Source organism: Pseudochaenichthys georgianus, chromosome 15, assembly GCF_902827115.2.
Source record: "Pseudochaenichthys georgianus chromosome 15, fPseGeo1.2, whole genome shotgun sequence".
NCBI lineage: Eukaryota > Metazoa > Chordata > Actinopteri > Perciformes > Channichthyidae > Pseudochaenichthys > Pseudochaenichthys georgianus.
This window is the reverse complement of record NC_047517.1, coordinates 380470-408235: the sequence shown is the minus strand read 5'-3', so window position 1 is coordinate 408235 and position 27766 is coordinate 380470. Positions and strand designations below refer to the sequence as shown.

Below are 27766 nucleotides of genomic sequence, written 5' to 3'. Positions count from 1 at the left end.
TTGGGAAGATATAAAATATTAGTTTCATGGAAGTCACATCGTCACAAATAAGAGCATTAAGACATACAGTACATAGGCTAAAACAAAACATCTAAAGATATAACCTTGCACTTTGTCTCGTGAACATTTTCACTATTTTGACATTTTTATAGATGAAAATTGAACTAAAGAAATAAAGGTAGATTAATCCATATTGAAAATAGGTGTCAGCTGCTACACTAATTATAATAGTTAGATTTCTTAATTAAGATAAGATATTACTGTATTGATCCCAATTTGGGAAATGTTTGTGTTGCAGCAGCATAACAAGAAAAACTAAATATAAGTTATTATATATACAAAAGTATGTGAGGGATGGAATATTAAATTGAATATAAATGTAAAATGTACATGTGATGTTACGTCCGAGAGAAGCTATGGAGCAGAGAGTTCTCTGCCAGCCAGGTGATTTGTTATTAGTTCAATATGTCAAACTGATTTCCCTGACTACAATCTTTAGTCACACGGTGAAACGTTATGCTGCTTGTACTAATTAGACTTATCATATAAGCCACACAGGTTTTAATAGGATGTATTCATTATCTTTACTTATGTTGCGGTCTTTTCAGCAGTGCCATCTCTAAAACGGCGATACAGTCACTACCCATCATTTACATTTCACCGTGACATGGACAACAATGTAACGTCAGCTTACCTCATGGCACGAATCCAGACTCTCCTTTGGAAAACATTGGCCGGGAAACGATAGAACGAGCACGTTTCATGCGAAGACCTGTGGCTGCAACCCGGAGCAAAGCAACAAACCATTGTGTAGCTAACTAGTAGTGCTAGCTTTAGCTAACTAGTAGCGCTAGCTTTAGCTAACGTTAGCCAACGAAACGAACTGCCGAGTAAAATTGGAAAACACTGGTAATTAATTGTTCTATAATTTATAAAACTACGGTGTTAAAAATGACCATTTCAAAAATAGAGATTCTAATGGTCAGATATAGATATACAGATACTAAAGAGACTACAGATAGGCAGGTACTTGCTTTCAAGCAGAACACAGGGGAAAACAAACTTAGCGGGAGTGTTTACGTGTGTAGGCGTAATGACGTACAACGGCCTCGACCATTTCTGTAGTCCTATTCAGCCACTCGGTAACAACCATCGTTTTTCAGACACGTAAACTCTTCAAAAATCACCAGTGGGGTCACTGCTGATGTATCTACTGTCGTAGAACAAAACGTGATTTATCTCTTAAATTTGTGTCAACCACAGACCTTATTTCGAGCTATTTTCCAAAACCCTATGGAGAAAATACATTGCTTTTTTGACGAAGGAACCGGAAGTGCTAAAAATGCTAACTTACTTCCGGGTTTTAGGACGCGTCACTGCGGTTCTCTATGGGAAATACAGCGTTAATACGTGGGCGCGCGGCCCTCGTGAGAGTGGCCGCGGTGCGTTCAGGGACCCCCGCAGGAGAACGGTGTTTTACGTTTGTAAACTCTAGTTCTGGAGTGAGGTGTGTGTGGGAAAAGTAAAGACTATTGCATTTATCCCAGAGTAAGAGTCATTCCTCTCCACAATTCCACTTTCCCCCATAATGTCCGTTTCAAAGAGACGACATTGTGACGGTGCGCGCGGCCCCCCTCCCCCGAGGGCGGGCCACGGTGCGTTCAAAGACCTCAGTAGAGAGGTGAAACGAAGGGAGATGTGCCGGCATGGAGATCCCGTGCCCGCGGCGCCCTCCACCTCTTCGGCCCACCCCGTGGAACCGGCGTGCCGGCACTCACGGGGACGGGCTTTACGGATCTGGCTGGCGGGGGGAGAACATCTCTCCGCCCGGGACGAGGGGGCGAATCCCGCCTCCTCCCTGTATAATGAACAGATCACTACGTTTTCTAATAAGAATGAGGTTGATCTGTATCCAAATCTAAGTGTCTTTTGTTTCCACAAAGGCTACACTTACACACAATGTTAACCGTACAAATTCCCCATTCGCTGCCCCAGCTGTAGCTCCTGTAAAGGAGGTGGCTAGGGACGTGCGCAGATGAGAGGGATGAACCGCAGGGAGTGCTATCTAAAGGAGAGCGCTATGCGGGTACAGGGACATTATGGCCGGCGTATTGCTGTCAGAGAACACACTACGCCTAGAGCAAAGACTCCAATGCAGTTTACCATAGTGGTAAACTTTAAGGCTGCATTATGGCGGAGCCCGCACTCACACAAGAGCGCGTGGCGGTGCGTTCAGGGACCTTAGTAAAACACACTACGCCTATAAAGACTCTGGTTAATGCTGTTTACCGTAGTGGTGAGCATTAGGGTGGAGCGCGCGCTCACACAAGAGCGCACGGCGGTGCGTTCAGGGTCCTCAGTAAATAATCGGCCCTTTCTGTGTCAACCCTCCATGGGCAAATCTTCCCTTCGCGGGGAGTTTTTGCGGCGGAACGGGTCACCAGAGAGTATCACGGCTTCATAGCTGCGGCCCCACGGCTGAGGGCTCTCCATTAACACAATGTTCTGGGGAATGGAGACTCAGCTGTGTGCTAACAAGGTGGATGGACAGGAGGACGCTGAAACGGGGCTATTCACTCCAGTTTTGCAGCGTCCCACTGTACCACATGTCTATACACTGGACCACTGTATCACATGGACCACTGTCTTATGGGTGTCCCACACCCACCTCTTTGTATGGGCATGCGAGAGATAAATCTGTCCTCCCAGGAGGATATCTGTTTCCTCTCAGCAGAGATTCAGGCTCTGGTGCAGAAACAGGCTGTGTCTGTTGTGCACCCTCAGCACAGAGAAAAGGGTCTTTCTTCCATGTACTTCCTGGTTCTCAGGAGGACAGAGGAATTCAGATCTATTCTAGATCTCCGCAGCCCGAATCGTCACATTTCCCGCAGGAAATTCCGCATGTTAACTATGAAACAGATACTGGGGCTGGTGCAGCCAGGCGATTGGTTCACCACCATCGACCTGAAAGACGCGTACTTTCATGTAGAAATTGCTCCAAAGCACAGAAAGTGTCTGCGTTTTGCCTTCCAGGGAATAGCCTACGAGTACAACAGGCTGCCGTTCGGCTATTCCCTATCCCCACGCACATTCAACAAATGTGTGGCCACAGCGCTTCAACCGCTGCTCGCCCACAGCATGAGAGTTTTCTTTTACCCAGGCGACCTCATAGTCATGGCCGGGTCCAGGGAACAGGCAATGCTTTGCACAGCACAATTGATCACACACCTAACCAAGTTGGGCTTTGCGATCAATTGAAAAAAGAGCACCCCCGTACCTCACCAACAGGCGTTGTAGTAGGGAGTGGTGTTCGATGCAGGCGCCACCCTGTCAGGGAGCAGAAGTGCGTCCCTTCTCCGGGCGGTGCACAGGCTGCGACAGGGGGCGACAGTGACAGCTTTAACTGTCATGCAGACTTTGAGTCTCATGGCGGCTGCTCACGTTGTGGTCCCGCAGGGGTTACTGCATATGCGCCGCCTGCAGAGGTGGTTCTCCAGCCTGCGTTTGGATCTCAAGAGGCACAAACAGCGGCTGGTGACCATCCCCCCCTCAGTGGAGGGCAACCTCCGGTTCTGGGGGTCCCCGGATCACCTCCGGAGGGGGTCTCCACTGGGACGGATGACCTCCTACTAGGGGTGTAACGGTTCACAAACATTTCGGTTCGGTACGTACCTCGGTTTTTAGGTCATGGTTCGGTTCGGTACGTTTTCGGTACAGCAGAAAAAATTATCACAAAACATAACATATTTTTTTTTAATTATTATTAAACTGTGAATAATGTATTCACTCAAATAAATACAAAATATAATAAAATAAACATTAAGGTGCAGCATTTCGATGAACTGAAATAATCTGTATTTGAACTTTACTGTACTAGTACTCACAAAACATAAACTATTAGTTTTGGGTTTTTAATTATTATTAAACTGAATATTCACTCAAATAAATATAAAATATAATCAAATGAACATTAAGGTGCAGCATTTCGATGAACTGAAATAATCTGTATCTGAACTGTACTGTACTAGTACCTAAGCAGCCAGCTTGACATTAGGACTTGCTTGTCATTTCATGTTTTTTTAAAGAAAGATGAACTTGTCCACATTGCTGCAGAAAGGGCAGATCAGCTGGCACTAGCAATGTCTCCTGCTGTGGAGAACACCCTCTCGCTAGGGACAGAGGCAGCAGATACAGCCAGGTAGCGCTTTGCTAACATGGCAACATAAGGATATTTGCCGTTTGTAAAAGCTCTGGCTCGGTCTGAACTTTTTGCGAGTGGTGGAGGCTTAAATGCTAGTGGGAGTTGGGTTTGCACCTCAGTCTTTTGGTACCGGTGATATTCACGATCGGGTGATGCCTTTTCAAATGAGTGTGCAACTTTGATGTATTTCCAGCCGCGTAACCAATTTTAGTGGATCAATGCCGACAAACAGCTTTGGTTCGGTCCACCTGTCTTTGTTCGTCATCCTTGTACGTAACTGCGAAACTAAAATGTTCCCAAACCGGAGACTTCAATGATGCTGGAGGATTTTCGAGCTCAACTTTATCTGCGTTCGCCATTTCGACAGTTCCTCAAATTACCGACTACATTTGAACGCATCCCTCTGACCAGCTCGTCCAATGAAATGACTTGCTCGCTCTATGACGCGTTGAACACAATGGGAGCAAATTACTCTGAATGCTGCGACGCAGCACCTGAGAATGCTTCCAAGAAGTCGTTCACGTTCTCAATTTTTTACGTTTAACGTTATATTCGTTCGGTACACTTCGGTACACACGTGTACCGAACCAAAGGGCCCATACTGAATAATTTCGGTACGGGTACGTGTACCGTTACACCCCTACCTCCTACATCACAGTGTTCACGGATGCATCCGGAACAGGATGGGGAGGGACCTGCCTGAAGAGGGCTATAGGGGGGCGCTGGGCTCTAACAGAGTCTCGACACAGCAACCTCCTAGAGCTACGGGCGGTAGTGTTAGTCCTCCAGCATTTCAGGCCCCTAATTCAGGGGGAACATGTAATGGTCAGGAGCGACAACAGCACCACAGTGGCTTATATCAACAAGCAGGGCGGAGTTCGATCTGCCGCCTTGTTGACCACAGCGGAGAGGCTGTGGTTATGGGCTTCAGAGGTGGTGTTAGCCCTGAGAGCCCTCCATATCCCGGGACTGGAGAACAGGGGGCCGGCCTCATGTCGAGGGGCGGCCCCCTGCCAGGCGAGTGGGTGCTTCACCCGAAGGTGGTGAAGCAGATCTGGGCTCAGTTCGGGAGAGCGGAAGTGGATCTGTTCGCCAGCCGGCGAAACAGCCACTGTGCCCTGTGGTTCTCCGTGGCCCTGAGCGACGACCCACCCTTGGGGGTGGACGCCTTTGCACACGAGCCATGGCCAAGGAAGCTGCTCTACACCTTTCCACCGTTGCGTCTCATTCTCCCTCTCCTGAGGAGAGTGAGGCGAGAACGTTTGGCAGTCATCCTGGTAGCGCCGGATCGCGTCGGGGCTCCGTGGTACTCAGAGATGACACAGATGAAGGTGGGCCAGCCCTGGGCGGTTCCCCAGTTCTGGGGGGCGATGTCTCGAGAGGCAGGTGCAATCGGGGCGTTACCCACTCTGGGCCGTCCTCTCCAGGCTTGGCTCCTGAGAGGGACAGGCTGAGAGACAGGGTGGATTGTCTATCCAGGCAGCTAGAGCGGGATCCACCACAGCCTGTTACAGGCCGAAGTGGCTAGGATTCCAGCAATGGTGTGAGGAGCGGAGAATAGAGCCCCTATCTTGTGAGTTAGGCTCTATTTTGTCCTTCTTACAGTTACTGGTGGACAGAGGGCTTGCTCATTCTACTATAAAAGTGTATGCAGCAGCCATCTCGTCCTGCCATGAGGGATTCAACGGCAGGTCAGCCTTTTCTCATCCACTGATGTTGCGGTTTTTACAGGGGGTCAGGAGGCTGCCCCCAGTAGTGCACGCCTCCACCCCACAGTGGGACCTGCCCCTAGTGCTCGAGGCACTGGCCTCGGGGCCGTTTGAGCCTCTGGAGCTCTCCTCTCTGAAAGCACTGTCGTGGAAAACAGCTTTGCTTCTTGCCTTAACGTCAGCCAAAAGAGTGTCCGAGTTAACCGCTCTGTCGGTGCACCCGAGCTGTTTACAGATTCGGGGTGACCGGAGCGGCGAGACACTCAGACCGAACCCCTCCTTTGTGCCCAAGAGCCTAAGGAGTGTGTTCAGGTCAAGGGCTATTCAGTTAGGGGGTTTTAGGCTTCCCCCCCATGGTGGGGCCAGGGAAGCTAAACTGCACCTCCTCTGCCCGGTGCGTGCGCTAGCATGTTATGTAGAGCGCACGGCTGCCTTTAGACGCATTGCACATGCCTACGGACAGGCAGGGAGAGCCTGCCCCACGGGGGTTCGTGCACACTCCACACGGGCTGTGGCTGCGTCGACAGCCTTATTCGACGGTGTGAGTGTGGAGGGGTCTTTCTCCTCGTCTGTGCTTGCGGGGGCAACACAGGACCTCGGTTATAACCGGGTTAAAGGAGAATGTGGGGCAGCAGCTGCTGACCATAAAAGCCGGTCAGGGGCAGTACGGTGGAATGTTGTTTTTGGACGACAGTGCGCGTATATATTGCGGCTCCACCCACTGTACCCATAGAGTCCAGTAGAGGGTGGAGCCTGTGAGAGATATAACGTCGGGTTACGTAGTGTAACCCTTGATATATTAGCACAGGCGGAGCCCTCTACTCGGGGCACTGTCTGTCCTATTCCGCTCGCTGAAGAGAGGTGTAGGATGATAGTCAGGAGGCGAGGCCTCCTTTTATACGGTGTGATGCGCGCGCATTCAGGTAGGCCCGCCTAAGGCCGGCTACGTCTATTGAAGTCTCAGTGGGAGAATGCTTGCATAGAGGGTAGTACCCATAGAGTCCAGTAGAGGGCTCCGCCTGTGCTAATATACCAAGGGTTACAATACGTAACCCAACGTTATGGTTCCATCTTTACTCTACAGTGGATTTAAGTGGCATGTTTGAATTGTAAGGCACCTCAATACTGCCATTGTATATCAAGATAATATTGAACAATTGAAATATGTGACGCTCATCTTTCTGCCTGTGTTTATATGAAGTGCTTACCTATTTAGCATAAATAAGTTAGCATTTAGTTCGATTATCTCTGCCCTGCTTAGCATTTACACTATGAACCACAGCACTGGGGGTTTGAGAACACGTTGCAGTCAGTTGTTGTACAAGTCCTCTTTGGGGTTTTTTCAAATTGTATTTACAGCAACAAACTTCTATTAATATACTAATAGAACTTTCTGTACTGCTTTGAGCACATTATATATCTAACAAATGAACATCCTATGCTTTCTGCTCATGTGATAAAGTTGTTCTGTTTGTGTTCTCCAGATCTAGATGAGTGCCAGGACCAGCGGACCTGCACCCGGGGCCACTGCCAGAACACTGAGGGTTCCTTCCTCTGCCACTGTGGCCCTGGCTTCAGAGGGTCTTTGGCTGGAGACGATTGTGATGGTATGAAGTGTAGTTCCAAAAACATTTTAAGGACAAAACTAAATTATGAGTAAAAATGTGTAATATTTAACTCATTAAGCAATAGAACAGTTAATAATAATAATAATACATATTTATATTAGTATTATTTCTCAAAGTCTGTGATTCTAACTGACAAGGTACACGTGATTGCACCAACTGCGCGTTTTTTCCATATGAAATGTATTTGATATCAAATTAAATAATAAAAACTGATAAATATTGAATCAATTGATACATAAATCAATAATTATTACAATAGTTTACAGATTAATCGTATATATCTATATTAATGGGTGATTAACTTACATACAATTCAAAATATGTGAGGATTATTAAAAAAGACAAAAGAAAGGCAGAGATAACTGAATTCTCAAATTTAATTTAGGTTTCAGTTTTATATCAGGCTTTTTGGTATTTTCTATACATTTTCCCACTGCTTTTATTGTCCAATAGCAATATAGTAGTTATTAGAATGTTTTATAACCATTTCAGTGACACTTGTGTCAAAAAACACAACAGGTAATTGAAGTCATTTGTCCAGACCTCATTGGTCCCCATAATCAAAACATCCTTTCTTATGATCTTATTACATACGGTATAATATTTAGAGCTTAAAGAATTTCAACCTGAAAACAACACTCACAACATGATATGTGTGTTTTCCAGATGTGGATGAGTGTTTAGAAGATGCCCGGCCCTGTGAGTCCGGGGGGGAGTGTGTGAACAACATGGGGTCCTACACCTGCTCCTGCCCCCAGGGGTACCGGCAGGTCAACGGCACCCGCTGCTCAGGTGAGACATTTAAAGATCAGGAACTGTAGGATGGCAGTTAGAAATAAACGGGGGGCACAGATTGCATCGAGTGGTAAATTAAATACATTTTTCTTGAAGCAGTGTTTCCCCTATATACAAATAGCGTCGGCGCTGCTAGGGGGCGTCAGCCAGGTACCAACAAAAAAAATATATATACAGTATATATATTTTTTTATAAATAATGATAATTTTTTTTTTATATATAAATAATAAGTGCCGACCCTTTTTGATTTTTGATTGTTTGTTATGTGGATTTGTAATATTTAAGGTGTATTTTGCTTAATCTTGAGACATTGCCACTGTATGTAATAGGCAGGCCATCGGGAGGACCGGGAGGTTTCCCGATGGCCTGGCCTGTTAAGTGGCCTGCTGGCGATTATGAACGCAACGCTGCGCAAATGTGGGTTTGCCTCACACAGGGTGATGTGGCCTGTGTGAACACATATTTCCAAGGCACATAAATAAAAACAGGTTTGAAATCATTCCAATGTATACTATAGGACAGTAAACCAAAAATATCGTTTAAAGTTGGAGAGATACAAAAATATGTATAAATAAATAAATGTTAACTAGTTAAAATAAGATATACTAAATTAACAACAAAAATAAAATAAGCTGAACAACAACCAAAAGCCCGCGTGTTAACCAGTTTGTACACAACGATGGAGAAACTTAACAAGCAGTGGTCCACTGAAGAGACCAGCTACCTGCTGGGAATCTGGTCTTCCGAAGAGGTACAGAGGAAGCTGGAGCACAATCGGCCATTGTTGTTGTTGTCGGTGTCAGCTGTGAGGGCTTTCCATGCTTTATGAAGCAGGCAAGCAAACGGTTACGTCATGACGCAAACGATGATGCAATGACGCAGCATACTCTGGGCAGTGTGAAAAGAGCCGGAGCTAAACCGATGAACCGGTTCTGAACCTGAAAAGCTCTAGCACGGAGCTTGAACCGGAGTTGCGTTGGTGTGAATTAGGTATAATGCGGCTTTCACACCAGCGCTTTTCCCTTTCTCGCTCCGAGCTAGAGCTTTTCTGGTTCAGCTCCGGTTTCCCTTTTCAGCTCCCGCTCTGTTCACACCGCCCAGAGCCCGACTGGTGCTGCCGCTGCTGCGTCATGACGTCACCGTTTACATCGCTGATTTGCTCCCCAACGGCGTTACGGCGCTCACAACAACAACAACAACGGGGAACTGCGTCGGGTCGATGATCGTGTTGCTTTTAATCACACGAAGCCAGAATAAATTGAATAACGACTTCTCCAACCTTATACTTTGCTCCAGAGTGCCGTGGTTCATTGTTTATTAATGTGTTTCTGCAGCATGTACCGACCGCTGCAGTGCTGCTCTTCCACGGAGTGTATTCTCCCGTTAGCTCCCGTTAGCTCACACTGCAGCGGCCGCTCTAAAGTATTCACTGTCCGACTCACACAAGCAGCTGATGCATATCCCCAGTTCCCCTTAGCCTAAGTGAATGTGTGTCAGTCTGAATTGACACTGTTTGGTATCACAGCGCTGTTATGAAAGTTTCTCTGGTATCAAACGGGTGATGTTGGCATAGCAACCGAAGCTAAACTGACTACTTGCATCCGATAGCTGCAATAATACAAAACAACACGTCTGCCTCTCTCCACAATGATCGATAACAGTGAACGGATGGTCAAAGTAAGGCACAAATAAACAGAACCACACGAAGCCTGGTTAGTGTTGCCTGACTTTATAAAGTGTGTTTATAGGCACTACTGCTTGTAGGCAGGCTGACAGTCGACCCATGTTCAGGGGAGGTGGGGTTAGTTTCCTGCACGCCTCGACGTAAGAGACGTAAGCGACGCCACCTCTTAGCTCCGAAGCTCTTGCCTCTGGACCGACATTTTTTTGGAGCTGGAAGTGAACCGGATTCCGCCGCTGCGGTGTGAACAGGAAAAACCGGCACTTTTCAGGCTCCAGCTCCGAGCCGGAGCTGAAAACGCGTTGGTGTGAAAGGGCACAAGAGGCTACCCCGCTCGGTGTGAACAGGAAAACCCGGTGCTTTTCAAGCTCCAGCTCCGAACCGGCCCTGAAACAGCGTTGGTGTGAATGAGGTAACAGTGTCTTCGGTCTCTATGCTTCCAGATGTTGATGAGTGTGTGGATGAACCAGAGCTCTGCTCCCCCCACGCGGAGTGTCTCAACACAGAGGGGTCCTATCTGTGTGTGTGTGAGAGCGGGTTCAGTGCCAGCATCCACACGCCCTCCTGTGACGGTAAGATGCTACTACAAAAGAAAAGAAAAAACAAACATGCATTCACCAAAGCGCACACACACACACACACACACCTTCTCCTGTGTATTTTTCCTATGTAGTGGATTCAACAAAATATTACTGCAGTAGACACACGTGCTTAAATCGTTAACATGTTGATGCTGACCAAAAGTAATGATCATTCAGTAGCACACATGTCTTCAATTATGTAATTCTATATTTATTTTGTCAACAAACCCCTTGAAAAGATCAAACCCAACAATATGTCTTTCAGTGTTCACTGCTGCTTGTGGCACACAAGTCATTTTCTACTTCACTTTCTTATTCGCCTTTAAAGCTGGCCACTGCAGTTTGAATCCAACTGTAATCAAACAGGAGATTCAGTGCATTCGTTTGGGAGATTATTCCACATGTGGTGCTGTAGTGAGTCTTTGTGGGGGAGGGAAAGATGATGTGGGATTGAGTCAAAATGTACTAGTCTTTGTTCATTGTAATGAAGGAACATGCCACCCAGTTCAACAGGGTAGCTCATTGATTTGTGACAGATTGTCAAAAAGTGTGGTACATTCATTCACAGAGGATTAGCCCTAAGCACTCTCGTGTTCCCCTAACTATTCATTTTGTACACAATGAGTTTGGAATTGGTGTTTTTTAGTGAAATGTCTAAACAACTGTTGTCACTATAAAATGTGGTATAAACATTAATTGTCTCCACAAAATATTTCTTGATAACATTGTTAATCCCCTGAATTGTAATGCAGTATTCTCCTCAAGTTATGAGCAAAGACGAAAGCCATTCCTACTGCAGGTAGGAATAAATGTAACCATGCTAACAGGCTAAACAAAAATAGTGAACATAATAAAAATGTCATTATTGCCATTGTGATAACGCGCTGTGTAATAATCTTGTCCTATAGTACGAATATGTTGCTTGTCGATATAAGTGATAATGATTCATTTTCTCACTGCAAGAAGAGGATTTATTTGTGTCATTTATCTCAGTTTAAATGACTTTTCTTTTTCACACATTTTGATGAATATTCCATGTTATAAAACGCCTTAATAAATATACCAGGCATTACCTTTTCAATGTACAACCACAAAACCCAGAAAGTACCTTCCTTTCTTCTTTTAACAGTCTGCATCTAGCACATCCCTTCATTTAAGCCTTTTATGAAAAAAGTCTTCAAGTTCTTTCACATATAGCATGCTGCTCATACTTTCTGCAGGATGACAGCAGAGCTGGCCCCTGTGCCAGAGCTGTTTAATGCCATTTCCTGCCTGCAAAGAAAATGGAGAGAAAAGAGAGGAGAAGAAACAGACGGAAGCCTTTGAGCTGGCTGTCTAGACGAGGAGGGGTGTGTGCATGCGTGCGTGCAGCACATTTATCCGTTAATGTCACGTCTTCAATAAGAAGGAATATATAAGAAAAACAAAGGAAAAGCTCTGTTTTGCGAACACTTAGGCTGCATTTCTTAAACAGATGTAGATATAACTTAGTGAAAACATGATCTTCGAGAAACATGACTACCTAAAAGGAATGAAACAAAGCATTTGACATGTGTTGGCCGTGTTTCTCTGCTCTTCAGATATCGATGAGTGTGGGCTCAACGACACTCTGTGTGGCCCTCACGGCTTCTGTGAGAACCGGCTGGGGTCTTTCCGCTGCCTCTGTGAGCAGGGCTACCAGGAGGCCCCGGGGGGCCAGGGCTGTGTGGGTGAGTGTGGACCTCTCTGTGTGTGTACATTCAGATAGGAGCAGTGGCGACTGGTCATTAGGGGCACAGCCCCACCTAGTGTCAGCAGAAAGTATTAAAATAATGATTACAACAAAATGCAAAAAATAAATTAAAAAATATATAAAATATATTTTAAGATCATGTTTAATCATCTGATTCGTCTGTACATTGCTGTTTTAGTCTGTGTTCTTCTAATTAGTGTCTACAGTGTGTGCCTATTGAGCTGTTTAGAGCCATGTGGGACAAAACCTGACCCTGCCCCTCCCTCTCACTGTTTAAGTGAACGGTGACTGTAAAAACTACACTGCGCATGCTCAGAGTATTTTCCTATTTAATGTGTGTGGCAAAAAAATAATGACCATAGGGGCAAAGTGCTGCCATCCCCACCATACGTCATCTCACATCATTCAGAGCTGATTGGCTGTAAGTACGTGTGCCGCGAAAAGTGTGCTGTGTGAAGAGGAGGAGAGAGACGCGTCCTAAAACCCGGAAGTAAGCTGCGCATGGCTTCCCTCCACAAAAAAGCAACGAGATTTCTCCATAGGATTTTAGAAAATAGCTCAAAATAAGGTCTGTGGGAAACGTAGCTGTTTGATAAATGCACGTTTTGTTCAGCCGGATAATATCCACATGTCTACTTTTATAATTTTCTAATCATAAATCCATCATTTAGATTTATGATAGACTTTTGAAACTACAAGAAGATAAGGAGGACTTTTACAAAAAAGTAATAGAGATTTTTGTCCAGAAGGATAGGCAAATGGACTTCATCTTCATGTCAAGACCACAATTGTATTGAAAATGGGATCTTACTAAGAGAGAACAATTCAATATTTAAATGATAAAATTACATTTTTCCTTCTGTTGAACTGTCTCAAGGATGCTACGTTATCGAGTCCCGCCGAAGGACTGTTCCAATGTCCAGGATGCTTGGAATTCTACCGAGGCCGGTGTCTTTCATTGCGGGAAATTTCGAGGCTGCAGATGTGTATCCTCCGAGGTCTTAAAATCCCCACAATGCTTTGCGCACGGACCAATTTCCAAAATCTTTGGCGGAAATCTCGCTCCATTTAAGGCGGGGCCTCGCAAATGACGCACACCTGCACACCTGTTAGCCTGTTCCACCATTCTTCCTTTTCCGAGGCTAGAAAGGATTCTTGCATCGCTTCTGAAAGACCTGACTCGGAAGACATGTCCTACCAAGGAAGCGTCCTCGACATTGAGAAACACCCAAAGACTGACAACGGACACTTAGGCATATATATTGATGGACTAATTACATAAGACCCAGCTGAGGGCAGGTACAGACACGCGGGCAGCAGGGGGGTCACACACAGGTGGAAAGAATCAAGGCAGGCTACAAAGGCAGCAAAAAGCACAGACAGGAAGTTAACCAGACAAGACAAAGAGAGAAATTGTATTTCAAAATAAAACAGGAAATATTACATACTGACCAAGATCATGACAGAGTTGATTACAAATTCTGCGGAACATTAATTGATAAGATCTAGGAAAGAGATCATATTACTCCTGTATTAGCATCTCTGCACATACTCCCTATACAATACAGAAAACAGATTCAAATCCTTCTCCTAGCCTACAAAGTCCTTAATGTTCAGGCACCATCATACCTTAAATAGCTCATAGTAGCCTAGAATCCCACTAGGTTCCCAGAATGCTGGGTTATTAGTGATAAGAGTCTCCAAAAGTACAGAGCCTTCAGCTTCTGTAGACCAGCTTCCTGTTTGTGGAGGGATTTGGGAGGTACTCTCCATTTTAAGAGTAGACTAAAGACGCTCCTGTATGATAGCTTATAAAGTAGTAAGGGCATGCAACTCCATCTGGTAGCTTCACAGCCCCCTCACCCAGACCCTGTGACCTACAGCTGGTCTGGGGGGGTGCACTGCCACAGTGGAAATGAGCTCCAGCTGTGGTTGTAGTGTCTCTGTGTCAATTAAAATGTGTGACCGTCAGACCGTCACATGATTTGGACTCGAGTAAGACTCGAGTCACCAATTTGATGACTTGAGACTTGACTTGTCAAAATCACAAAACACTTGCGACTCGACTTGGACTTGAACACCAATGACTCTGGACTTGACTTGGACTTGAGCCTTCTGACTTGAGGTGACTTGATAATTTAATTCAGAGGCGAGATGCCGCAAGAAGAGCAGACTCCCGTCGGGGAGTGCATTACAAGACATCTATCAATATGTGTGCATACCTCCAGCAATGTTAACTATGTTGAAGCACTTATTTTAACTGATATTATACATAATGTATTATACTCTTATAAGATGTATGCAGATATTTCATCTCCGGCCTTGTCAGGTATTGAACAATCAATAAATAAAGAACACAGAATTGTTGAATATAAAACACAGAATTTGTGTGATTATACTAAATGATTTTCAAATAAACACAACTGCATATTTAACTGTTACACATGCTGATGTAACGCAAATGTTCCAACTTTGGATCAATAAAGTATATCTTATCTTAAGATGATCGATGCTACTGCCATATTTGCAAAGAATTAGGGGGGGACGCGGTGGACCCGTCCAAATCCAGTTTTGGACAGTCTGCCGTGGTTCCATCCCATTTCAAGTGCTGTTCGAGGCTCGGCGTAACACTCGGAGCACACTCTCCAATCACAGAGCTTGAGGACTATCAAGGGGTTTGTCAAACAGAGCACATGGTGTAGTCCAAACGATAGCTGGGGATTCTGGGTAGTGTAGTGTCTTCTGCCATCCTTTACTCCGAGAAAATATTTGTTTCTCCGAATCGAAGGGGAAAAATACAAAAGCATTGCACACAATTTAAACCAATCAATGTTGTGTAATTAACAAGGATAATCTGGTGTTTTTTAGTCGATGAGTAGTGCAGATATCACTGTAAAATCAATCGACAGTAAGGGGAATACTTACTTCCGGGTGTACAATTCTCCGTTATCCAATGGGAATGGACGCTCACATTGCCTTTAAGGGCAGCCGACACAAACGAATGCCGTGCTTCCATGAGCGTCAAATCCCGCCGCAGATGGGAATACATTGCAATCAGTTGAAAGCTATTTGCGTCCCTTTATGACGCTGAAGGAGCCTAGGAGCGTCACAACTGCACGCCACGGACACTGACCAAACGTCGCTCCTGGACGATTATGGAGTGAGACTGTGTTGGTCAGTGTAAACCGTGATCGTTTTTCTCGCGTCCAGGAGAGAAGCTTAAAAAGGAGACTAAATGGAGTCTCTGAGATGATTTCAAATTGGTACTTTAATTAATAAAAAGCATGGTAATGTTACAAACAGGATATTGTTCAGTCAGGAGAGGAAGTCTGCAGCTTCCTCTCCCTGTGATGGCCGTGCACAAGAGAGCTTATTCGTCTTTCCCGCTTCTGGCTGTTCGCTCCTCCTCTCTGTGAGCTGTAGTGACGTAGGGGACTTCCCCCCTCGTTCATCTGTGTCCGATATCGCGTTAAACAGAGGATTTCGACATTTTACATTCATTGCTTACTTACATGCCTTTTCTCCTCCTTATCTCTTTCATAACTTTATATGCAATACATGTTAACGGCGTCAATAGCCACTTTAATGATACTAATGGACGGTTGTCCCGGATGTCGTCATGAAGAATTTTCAGAACAAAAGCTTAGTATTGAGAACTTCCGGGTTTTTCCTGAATAAAATAGCATTTAAACTGACGGTATGTTTAAGGTACATTATGCCATAAAACATTGATTTTAATTTCTAACATCAGGGATGGGGAATATCAGGACCCAAAGGCAGTTTAAAAAGACAAAAAGGTCAGGTAACAAAAAGCGAGCTTTATTAAAAAGCCGAAAAAACAAGAAACAACTCAACATTAAGAAGACCGGGGAAAAAGACAGACATGAACAAACTTACAAGCATGGGCAGGTAACTAGGACAAAGACGGGCAGGTAACAAGGACTTGAAAAAAGACGACGATCCGACATGGAGCACAGGGGAAGCCAAGACTAAATACACAGAAGGGTAATCACAGGACAAGACACAGCTGGGCAGGGGAGGCAGAAACACAAGGGCAACAGGTGAACACAATGAGGCAATCAGACACAGGAAAGAAGACCAGACACAGGGAGAACATAATTTCAAAATAAACCCATAACTAGGGTTGGGTACCGAGAACCGGTTCCGACGGTTCCAACATTTCGATTCCAACGGCATCATTTAGAAATGTGAATTTCGATTCCGCTTTTCGATGCCTGAGGAAATGTTTCTCGCCGCTCTCCGTAGCCTACTGTATGACTGCGGCGGGGCGGGAAATGTAGCGTTGTACCTACACTTCCTACAGCGTAACCTGAGACCAGGGCCGGCCCGTCGCACTGGCGTTATAGATGTTCGCCTAGGGCGCCAGATCTGGGGAGGCACTGTGCTGACAGCTCTGGGAGGGAAAACAAATGTTTTGACCGTTGGCGCTCATCCTAATTTTCGGCCTTGATGTAACAACGTTCATAATTAAGTAAATGTAACACTCTTTTCACCCCGGTTACACGTTTCATTCGCCCTGTACGATGGGCGCTGCAAGTGATGCAAATGGGGGATGTTGGCTTATCTGGCAACCGCAGCTCACAGCCAAAGTGCGAGTGAGCGAGTGAGAGAGGGAGGGAGGGTGCACTGGAACCGGCGCTGTTGTTATTAGCATCTGGTGCTAGCTGCTCTTACGGAAGAAGAAGATGCTTCTCCAATGATGTGGAGGAGAGTCCTCTCCAGTCAGACTGAGGCTGATAACTTCAGCTCAGTGAGGTAAAGGACTCCGAGTGTTTAGATAGTTCACTTTAGTCTAAGTTATCTCAGTGGGTCTCAAACGGCTTGATCACAATTTATGTAAACACATATTTCCAAGGCTCTCCTTTATAATGATTGGGATAAAACAGGTTTGAAATCATTCCAATGTAAACTATAGGACAGTAATCCAGACATATCGTTTTAAACTGGAGAGATAAAGAAATATGCATATATAAAATAAGATATGAATGAACAACACAAATAAAATACGTTGCATGTATTTGTTATTGGCTATGGGTTACTGGTTATGTTCACGTACTTATTTAATTATTAAAATGTAAACCGATCTTTTTCATATGGGTGTTTGGAGTTGTACCCCCTAGATCTAGTCTCTAGTCATTCTGCTTAAAGTGCACCAGATTGAAGCATTTTACTTTAACATGTTCAAACCTTTCTTCCCGGTATGCCTGAGAGGCAGATATGCTTGTTTTTCTCAACAAGAACTTAATCTTTTTTTTTTTACCCTGCCCCTCAAAGAATCGGAATTGAGAACCGTTAAGAACCGGAATCGAAAAGTAGAATCAGAATCGGAATCAGAATCGTGGAAATTCAAACGATACCCAACCCTACCCATAACTAAACACACAAAACTAATATCATGACAGTTTCTTTAACTTAACTTGAACTACTCTTAGTTCATTTTTAAAGAAAGTCAATGTGAATAGGAACCCGACAGTTTTTTGTATCATGACCTGACCACATACACTGTGCTAGAGATGTAAAAGTGAATGAACTTTGACCTCAAGTTGTTTCACTTTTCAGTTGCCATGTTAGTGTTGTGTCAGGCTTCTACTAAACAATAAGAACAACCGTATGTCCTTTGATGACTTCAACTTGAGCTATAACCTTCTTAGAAAAATGGACCAACATTTCTTTCTACTTGAAGTAAAGGCCCAACACAGGATTGCAGAATTACCCTGAGACACGCTTTGTTGTTTCTCAGATCATCTTTGAAAGCAACATTGTTAAGGTTTGCAGACACTGTCCCAATGAGGAGTACATGGAACTGTTGAAAATGCCTGGAGTTTGGTTTGGAATGAGGCTGAGCAGCAGGGTGCTGGTGGTTTCCCAGGGCTAACTTGGCGCCACATTTTCCTTCTGAGCCCTCACCATAGGACTGTCAGAGCACCCTCCTGCTGCAGTCTGACGCAACACTTCCCCCACACACATCTTGGCTGTCACCACCCCCCGACACACAAACAATACAAACTAGCAGCACACTCTTAAGAACACATCTCAATACAGTGTGGGCACGACACTGCCAAACCATCACTGCACACACACACACACACACACACTTTTTAAATCAAGAGTGGTGGTGTACCACTAACCATATAGAATGTGCGGTGTCTCTCTGTCTTCCTTCCTTCCAGCTGTTCCTCTCATCGGCCATTATTTGTTTCTTTTCTTTTCTTGTACTTCTATTTCTTAATTCTCCCTAGCTGTGTAGCTATATTGTAATTGACCAACAGTATGTCCTCCTGTTGGCAACATAGATTGAACTTCCCCACCTCTCGTCCACACTGCCCAGTTCATGGTGTACACTCGTATTCTGTCTTGATTGTTAAGAGGCGAACGACCTGAATGATGAACAGCATGGATGGATTGTTCTTCTGTTCCTCTCCACAGATGTGAATGAGTGTGAGCTGCTGAGCAGTGTGTGTGGAGAGGCCCAGTGTAAGAACACTGACGGATCCTTCCACTGCGAGTGTCCCAGCGGACAGGACTACAACGTGATGATCGCCAAGTGTGAGCCCGTTCCCACAGGTGACCCCCCCTCCACTGTAGTACACCTGCACACATCAGAGTTTATAACGGTTTTTAATTCTGACTTTGAATACTGTTTGTAATACTATTGATAGCCAATTCATGTAGTTCTTATTCTGGAGCTTGCTCCTGAGTTCTTGGCTTGTGTACAGTGTGTATAATGCTTCATACACACAAGCAACATAATCAAGTTGTTTATAAATGTAAGGTTATTAACCTCCTTACTACAAACACTACCAGTGTTGGAAAAAGTACTCTGTTAATTAAATAAAAGTACAAATACTATCATCTTAAAGTTAAAGTCCTGATTTCAAAATGTTACACAGGTAAAGGAACAAAAGTACTAGCATCAAAATGTACTTAAAGTACAAAAAGTAAAAGCACTCAGTATGCAGAATGGATCTTTTGGCAGTAGGGTATTATTATGGTTAATATCAGGTTGTGTTCTATCTAGATCATTCAAATACAATGTGGATTCGTTGTGGAGTAGAAGTATAAAGTATAAATAAATGGAAATACTCAAGTAAAGTACAAATACTTCAAACAGTACTTAAGTAAATACTTCAATAAATGTACTTAGTTCCTTTCCACCACTGAACACAACTGTTGATAGGATTAGCAGTATCTAGTCGATCATGTCGATCTCGCTGGAAGGGGGTCTCTATCCTCGAACCAGGAAAGGCAATTGGACTGGATACCAACGGAACAGATCAAGCACTTGGGTCACAAGGCAAAGACGTGGCTCCTACAGCTCTACAACGAGTGCTTAACAACACACACGCTTCCTAGCATCTGGAAGAAAGGCCACATTATGGCGCTGCTGACACCGGGAAAGAACCATCCGCTCCCAAGCACTTCAGACCAATCTCACTTTTGAGCCACACCTACAAACTCTTTGATCCTCAACAGCATTGGTGCCTTTGTTGACGAACACGTCATCCCTGAACAAGCAGGTTTCCGCCCTGGCAAGTCAACAACTCGCCAATAACTCAACCTCACCCAGTACACCGAAGACGGATATGAGGAAGGGATGGTAACTGGTGCGGTGTTTGTCGACCTCTCAGCTGCCTATGACACAGTCAACCAGAGACGTCTCCTCAGTAAGATCCTGGAGACCACGAGAGACACCCGCCTGACGGAGCCGATAGAAAGCATGCTTGAAAATAGGCACTTCTTCGTTGAGCTAGGTCGGAGGAAAGAAAAGCAGGTGGCGAAGACTCAGGAATGGCCTCCCACAGGGAAGTGTGCTTGCACCACTTCTCTTTAACATCCACACCAACGACCAACCAAAAGGTGTAGACACCCGCCGCTTCATCTGTGCAGACGATCTTGGCATAGGTGCACAAGACAGACTCTCTAACGCTCTGGCAGAGCGAACGCCTTACTATGAAGAGAACCACCTACGTGCAAACCCATCATAGATGGTCTCTCCACCGGAGAGACCGTGAAGCCAAGCGCCAACTGAAGGTCCGCTGGTCAGGAACCTCCCTTGACCACTGTGTGCACCCAGTCTACCGAGGGGTAACCCTGGACAGATGCCTCTCTTTTAAGACCCACACTGAGAAGACTAAGTGCACGACCTGGGGTGCAAACCCACAGACTCTGAAGTCAACCGCACTAGCCCTCTGCTGCTCAGCTGCCGAGTATGCCTGCCCAGTATGGGAACGAGCTGCCCGTGCCAAGAAGAGGCATCCATGAGCAGTGATGTACCTGAACGCGTTCAATGAACGATCGTTCATGAACGCGTTCATATTTTGGGCGAACGTGAACTGAACGTACTGTATTTCCGCTCGATGAACGTAATTGAGAACGCGTTTATTCTCAGCACTGTATAACGGCGTTCAAAAGTGCGTTCATTCTCAGCACTGTATTATAACGGCGTTCAAAAGTGTGCCAGATTTCATATGCCTTTCAGCCGAAAACCCAGTTAAAACACACCGTAAACAGCCTTCAAAATAATGCGGAAAACCACCCAATCTGGCAACAGCAAGCTGCCTGTGACGCGTACGCGCCTGTCACCCCTGGATGTCGCACTAAAATATAAATATACTAAATATATCAGACTCCTCACAACAAACAATGTGGAACCGCGGAACCGGCGAGCATTGAATGAATGAATGAATTAATTAGTATGGACGAAGCCGAGAGCAGCTGCAGCAGCACTTGCTCAGAGTGAGACTCTACGGCAGGGGTGGGGAACCTCCGGCCGTATACGGCCCGCGAGACAATTTGGTACGGCCCTCGAGGTAATTTATAAACACACGCAAAAAATAAAAAAATGAAAGAAATCTAGACCGCAAAAAAATTAAACAAGCGGGTGCCTGTTTTTCCTGGCCAAGGTCAGGGTCCTTGAACACAACACAAGCCTAACGTGTCATCACGTGGTATATGTCTCGACTGACAGGGGTGCAGTTCTGACGGAGAGCACCAGAACGCCACTCCAGCACTTCAGAAATTGCAGTACCGATAAGTCCATACACATGCCGCAGTTTCTGCGTGTCTGTGTCTTTAGTTGAAAGCCCAGTGGCGATCTGCTCATCTGTCATACTGATCAGACAGTCAATAACTGTGTTGTTATCATTAGCATCTGGTTAGCTAGCTATGCTAACGAATATAAGAAGCTTTTTCTCCAACCAGTGAGGTAAAGGCACATCTTTATATGATCATTATAGTTCTAAAAAAAATAAGAGAATAAAGTAAACAGGTATAAAATACTATAAGACAGTTATTAATAAAGAAGAATACAGTTTGAAAGGGTAGTGATTTGTCAAATATCCATAAATTAAAAGAAAATCTGCTTACAGTTGTGTTTGGGTGTTGAGAGATGTGTCCATAGATCTCCTAATGTTGCTCTCAAAGTGCAACAAATCTTCCCAGGGGAGCATGCCCCCCGGACCCCCCTAGAGGAGGTTAGGTCCCCCCCACTTAAACCATGTTCACATGGATAGGAAACTAAATACATTTGCACACATCTTGTGTCCATAAATTATCTTTCTGTTTAGGTGGTCACGCCACACCCTGCACGTGCATGCATACGCGAGTCATGGTGAGATATCTGGATTAAGAGGTTGCTTTTTCTTTGCACAGAATGAAATGAATGGGCTGTGATTTTAGTTTTTTTAAGCAGAGGTCAATAACTTGTACGGCCCTCTGAGGATATTGTAAAAATTGAAATGGTCCATTAACATCGTACAGGAGACAAATAATAGCTCGCAGCAACGTATTGAAAAAAGAACTATGAACTATAAATTAGTTCATTTTTGAAACCATGAACTTTAGTTCAACATTTTGAATTATGAACTATGAACTGAACTAGTTCATTTTAAAATGTGTGAACTGTGAACTGAACTAGTTCATGTAGAAAGTGAACTTTCCCAACACTGTCCATGAGAAGGGACAGCGATGTGTTCATCTAACCAAGCCCTGTAACTGACTGCCTTGTGGACACCATAAGAAACTGAACACAACTAAAAACTACCTTTTTAATTCATTTAATACATCTTATAATGAACAATGAAATGCGCCTTGCACTATTTTTATTCTTATTATTCTTATTATTCTTATTTGTATGTCTTGTAATTGCATTGTTGAGTAACCTGTGACCCATGTTTTTCATTCATTCATTCACAACTACACACATTCTAAAATGTGTATAAAATGCAGTGAATTTCCACATTATATTTACAAAGAACCGAAGACAATCTGATCTTAAAAAACAATGATATGTTCTAAGCAACACCCACATCTGTACCTGACTTGAAAAGGGACCATGATTTCATTTGAGACGGAACCATTACAGTCATAAGACGAATAAACGGAGCATGAATGCAGCTGAACCCTGAAGTCAGTTCCAGTTGAGTGACTATTCAGGAAATGGGAACTGAACAGAACCCAGTTCTGAGAAATATGACATTTAAATAAAATGTGTTTGATACTCATCCCTTTATCTTGTCTCCCTTCTCCCCCTCTCTTCCTCTCTCCCCCCCCTCAGTTTCCTCAGTGGAGCGTAAGGAGTGCTACTACCGTCTGAACGATGAGAATCTGTGTGAGAGCGTGCTGACCAGCCACGTCACCCTGCAGGAGTGCTGTTGTACCCTGGGAGCTGGGTGGGGGGACAACTGCGAGGTGCACCCCTGTCCTGTCAATGGCACAGGTGAGGAGGAGGAGGAGGAGGAGGAGGAGGAGGAGGAGGAGGAGGAGGAGGAGGAGGAGGAGGAGGAGGAGGAGGAGGAGGAGGAGGAGGAGGAGGAGGAGTTCTGACCACCTCAGTATCTTTACTCCATACACAGTTTACCATTTTGTAACTTGTGACCAAAACCACACCCTGAAGTATCTACTGTATAGCACAGTCCTGTTCATGTGTGGATACATGCTGTATTTGACACAAGTCTGGAAGTGTTGAGTTAAAAACTAGCCTAAAGATTGTCTACAGCTGTGGTCCGAGTCTATTAGTCGGAGCGGAGCAGCAGTAACAGCGGAGCTTTGCAGACACGCGCCACAGTGCCTGCCGGAGTCGTAACCTCTGAACTTCCATGTCCCCCCCCTCACAGACCAGTTCAATCAGATGTGTCCGTCTGGAAGAGGTCTTATTCCCAATGGAGACGTATTGTATGGGGTCCCCACAGCTGGCAGCTACAAAGGTAAGGCTGAGCGTCTTTCAGACCACTCAACATCATCCATCACACAGCATGCTTCGAGTCCAGCAGCAAGCAACACAAGTGGATGTGCCCATTTGGAGTCTGAATATATATCGTCTGCTTATTGCATGTTCAAGTGGTATCAGCATGGTGTGTACGTCTGACGATGCTCTGTGAGTGCGTTAAGAAATACCCTGTGCATGGGTGTGTGGTGGTCACAGTTCTGAAGAAGATACATGGAACTACCACAGAATGCATTTGGAGTAATGTTCCAGGTGTTTATCTATCGCACTGTTCCAAAAGTGGAAGATGCATTCATGAAACGTTACGTCCCAGATGTTTAGTTGAAGTATGAAGTTTTGGATTTAATCATTCAAACTTTGTTTGTATAGACCTTTCATACAAGTTCAGGTCGCTGAACAGTCAGCAGTAATAGGCTCTATTTCAGAACCTTTCCAAGGGTCTTCATGCACTCTGTAACTGCGTGCGTGCGTCTGTGTGGTGATGAGGTTCAATGCCACAGCATGCCAGTTGAAACAGTGAACGATCGCTATTGTGTACTTGTACGGTGTAATGGTATTATACAAAAATATTGTAGGAGCACAGAAACAGTGTTCAAATTCTGCTTTTACAAACTTATTTTGGTTGTGCTTACCTTGCAAAGTAATGTTATAAGTGTCAAAGGAATGTTTTTAATGTAAATATTAAGGATAATATTGTAGCGTGACCAAGTTATAGTTATTTCAGTTATCAGATGTGCACAGTTTAGTACATTTGTAAAGTTATTTAGGCAATGTTGTTGGTGGGAGTTCCAGGTGTGTGTGTGTGTGTGTGGAGGGAGTACGAGACGGTAGGAGTTGTGTTCGAGTGTGGGGAAAAGTCATAATGAGTGTTATACAATTGATTGGTTCTGTACGGCGTGGCTGTGGCCGTCAATACCAGAAAATAAAGAGAACGTTTTCGACATTGAAGGCTCGTGATCTGTGATCTTGAATAGCGGTGAACGCTACAATATGAACAGGCTCGTGCTTGACCCACTGGTATTGTTTATTTATTTTGAAAATTAACTAGCAACGCCGCGCTGTCATATAGCAACTGCAAAGCTACTCCAGCAAAAAGATCCTGGCGCCGCCCATGATTGCAAAGTGTATAGATAACAGGAAATGTCTTAAACCCCAATTGTACAGCATATACATATTAAAACGATTCCAGCTCGTTGTTGGAAAAGCTGTTGTGAAGGCACAACATTCACTGATCATGGATTTATGTGAGGGTATCCTAGGATGCATTTCATATCAGGTTAAAGTAATCAAATCCATACAGCAGTGAGACCTGAGAATATCCAGTCGTGTAACTCTGTATTCAGATATATTGAAAGAGAAGATTGAATCTGATTCTAACAGTTAGCAGCACAGAGACAGGGCTGGTGGAAACATTCAACACAAACACTGGAACATGTTCCCTGTGAAACCCTAATGAACCTAGGGCACAATGTTTCAGGAGTTATATACATGTACTATTACACACGTTGTGTTGGTATCCTCTCCATGAACTTACCTGAGGATGATGATATTATGTTCCCATATCCGTATGCTAACGCTACATGAATGCTACATGCACAGCACAGTTACTCCTGGCTCTCGGTCATTCATTCTGCGAACATGTTTCCTGTCTCTGTTTCAGACGCAGATGAGTGTGCGCTGTTCGGCCAGGAGGTGTGTAAAGGAGGCTTCTGTTTGGACACGGTGGGCAGCTATGAGTGTTACTGCAAGACCGGACAGGACTACGACCCTGCCAGACTGGAGTGCAGAGGTCAGCCTAATACAGCGTTACACAAACCCAGAGTGTGTCTGCATGCATGTGTGTGTATATTGGTGTGTGAGTTAGAAGTTCACTCAACAATAAGCAGAAAGACCAGACTATACAGTGGGGCAACACAGTATTTAGTCAGCCACCAATTGTGCAAGTTCTCCCACTTAAACATATGAGAGAGGCCTGTAATTTTCATTCTAGGTATACCTCAACTATGAGAGACAGAATGAGAAAAAAAATCCAGGAAATCACATTGTCTGGTTTTAAAGAATTTATTTGCAAATTATCCCTCTATGGCACGACTTTTTATTTTGGGAGGAAAACATTTTTTCACCATGTGTCTTAGGAGCTTAGGGGTCCCTGATATGATATCAATTATAACATGTGACCCCCCCCTCAACCAGGGGTTGGTTTGTTGCCTCAGGGCAACACTGTGCTACGAGGGCATCGAAGCACCAAGGACTACAGTCCAGAAGCAATAGAAAACACAACTCTATATGAATTCAAAAGGTTTTCTCTGTGTGTGTGTGTGTGTGTGTGTGTGTGTGTGTGTGTGTGTGTGTGTGTGTGTGTGTGTGTGTGTGTGTGTGTGTGTGTGTGTGTGTGTGTGTGTGTGTGTGTGTGTGTGTGTGTGTGTGTGTGTGTGTGTGTGTGTGTGTGTGTGTGTGTGCGCGTCTTGTAGCCTTTATTGAACCAGGTGAAGCCCCTTGAGATCAAAAGATCTCTTCTTCAAGGTGACCTGCAGGACATCAGTTACACATGTAACATAAAAACAACAACAACATAATGTACAGTTTACAAACTCTATTCACAGTGACAGGTACCGTGAGAATCAGACAGCACGGCACCCAGCGAGTTCCAGAGTGATGCAGGGGAACCAGAGTGCTCAGTTTCAAACAGCTTTGCAGACTGCTCCAAGTGAGTGGAGCTGCTCATCTGAAAGCTTTCTTCCCTCAGACAGTCCGAGCACTTGGAACATTCAATAAAACCACAGCATGAGATCTCAGGCAATACGTACTTTCAATTGGTCCAGAGATCAGAGAGCAGATATAACAAGGTAGTTTACCCAACATGGCTTTGTAGATGAACGTGTACCAGTGACTGAGCCTCCGTGCAGGTAGTGAAGGCAGACCTGCCTCGGCGTACAGGGTGCAGTGATGAGTCAGTGCTTTACAGTTAGTCACACATCTCAGTGCGCTGTGATACGCAGCATCTAACTGGACCAGCCAATGGGCAGGTGCATTCATATAGACCAGATCCCCAGAGTCCAGCACAGGTCAAAGGTCACAGAGCCTCTTCCTGGCCTCAAGCGAGAAACAGGACGTGTTCCTGGAGAAGAACCCTAGCCTAACCCTCAGTTTTTTCAGCAGGTTATTGACATGGAGTTTAAAAGAGAGACAATCATCAAGCCAGATACCCAGGTATTTGTAACAGGCAACAACTTCAAGTTTTGTTCCTTGCGTAGTTACAATATCTAAAACAGGCTCTGGTGTCTTTTTAGCTTTTGAAAAGAGCATGACCTTGGTTTGATCCACATTTAAAAGAGGCTTTAATTCAGAGAGCTGAGTCTGAATAATGTTAAAAACAGCTTGTAATTTAACACCAGCCTCTTTAATGGAGGGACCTGCACAATACATCACAGTATCATCCGCATAAAAATGTAAAGTAGCTTCATCCACATTATCACCTACGCTGTTAATATATATGGAGAATAAAAGTGGTCCTAAAACAGAACCTTGTGGTACACCATTAGAAATGTTTAACCACTCAGAAGACAGTCCATCAAAAATGAACACATTGGGACCTTTCAGAGAGGTAGTTCACAAACCACCCACTGCATGGCTGGATATGCCAATACTGAGTAGCCTCTGCTTTAAGATGTGATGATCGACGGTGTCAAACGCTTTGGAAAGGTCAATAAACAGAGCTGCACAACTCTGCTTATTATCTAAAATACTAGTAATGTCATTCACCACTTTCATCGTGGCAGTGATGGTGCTGTGTTTCTTTCTGAATCCTGACTGATGTTTAGACAGGATGTCATTTGTACATAAAAACTCCTTTACCTGTTCACTCGCAAGTCGTTCGAGCACCTTAGCCAGAACTGACAATTTAGAGATTGGCCTATAGTTATTTAAAATAGTTGCCTCCCCTCCTTTCAGTAAAGGCAAGACATAAGCAGACTTCCATACTTTTGGAATTGTATTTGTGCTGAGGGAGAGGTTAAAAAGAGAAGTGAGAGGTGGAGAAATAAAGTCTGCAGATATCTTTAAAAAGAAAGGTTCTACGTTGTCCGGGCCAGCCGGTTTCCTAGGATCTAGCTTAGATAAGGCTTCATGAACAACATAAACAGTAAAAGGGGTAAAACTGAAAGGGTTTTCCAGACCACGTTGTTCAGAGTCAC

General features: G+C 44.6%; 1 protein-coding gene across 1 annotated transcript in view; it reads left to right on the top strand.

Annotated features, from left to right (window-relative positions):
* ltbp1 (latent transforming growth factor beta binding protein 1) overlaps nt 1–27766 on the top strand; it is a 246222-nt gene that overhangs the window by 197607 nt on the left and 20849 nt on the right. Inside the window, exons 14-24 of the mRNA XM_071205713.1 lie at nt 2732–2985; nt 3457–3559; nt 6438–6574; nt 7373–7517; nt 8205–8330; nt 10459–10587; nt 12177–12305; nt 18776–18913; nt 22905–23066; nt 23464–23553; nt 25234–25362. Coding sequence (XP_071061814.1) covers nt 2732–2985; nt 3457–3559; nt 6438–6574; nt 7373–7517; nt 8205–8330; nt 10459–10587; nt 12177–12305; nt 18776–18913; nt 22905–23066; nt 23464–23553; nt 25234–25362 — 1542 coding nt within the window. The remainder of the gene's footprint in view (nt 1–2731; nt 2986–3456; nt 3560–6437; nt 6575–7372; nt 7518–8204; nt 8331–10458; nt 10588–12176; nt 12306–18775; nt 18914–22904; nt 23067–23463; nt 23554–25233; nt 25363–27766) is intronic.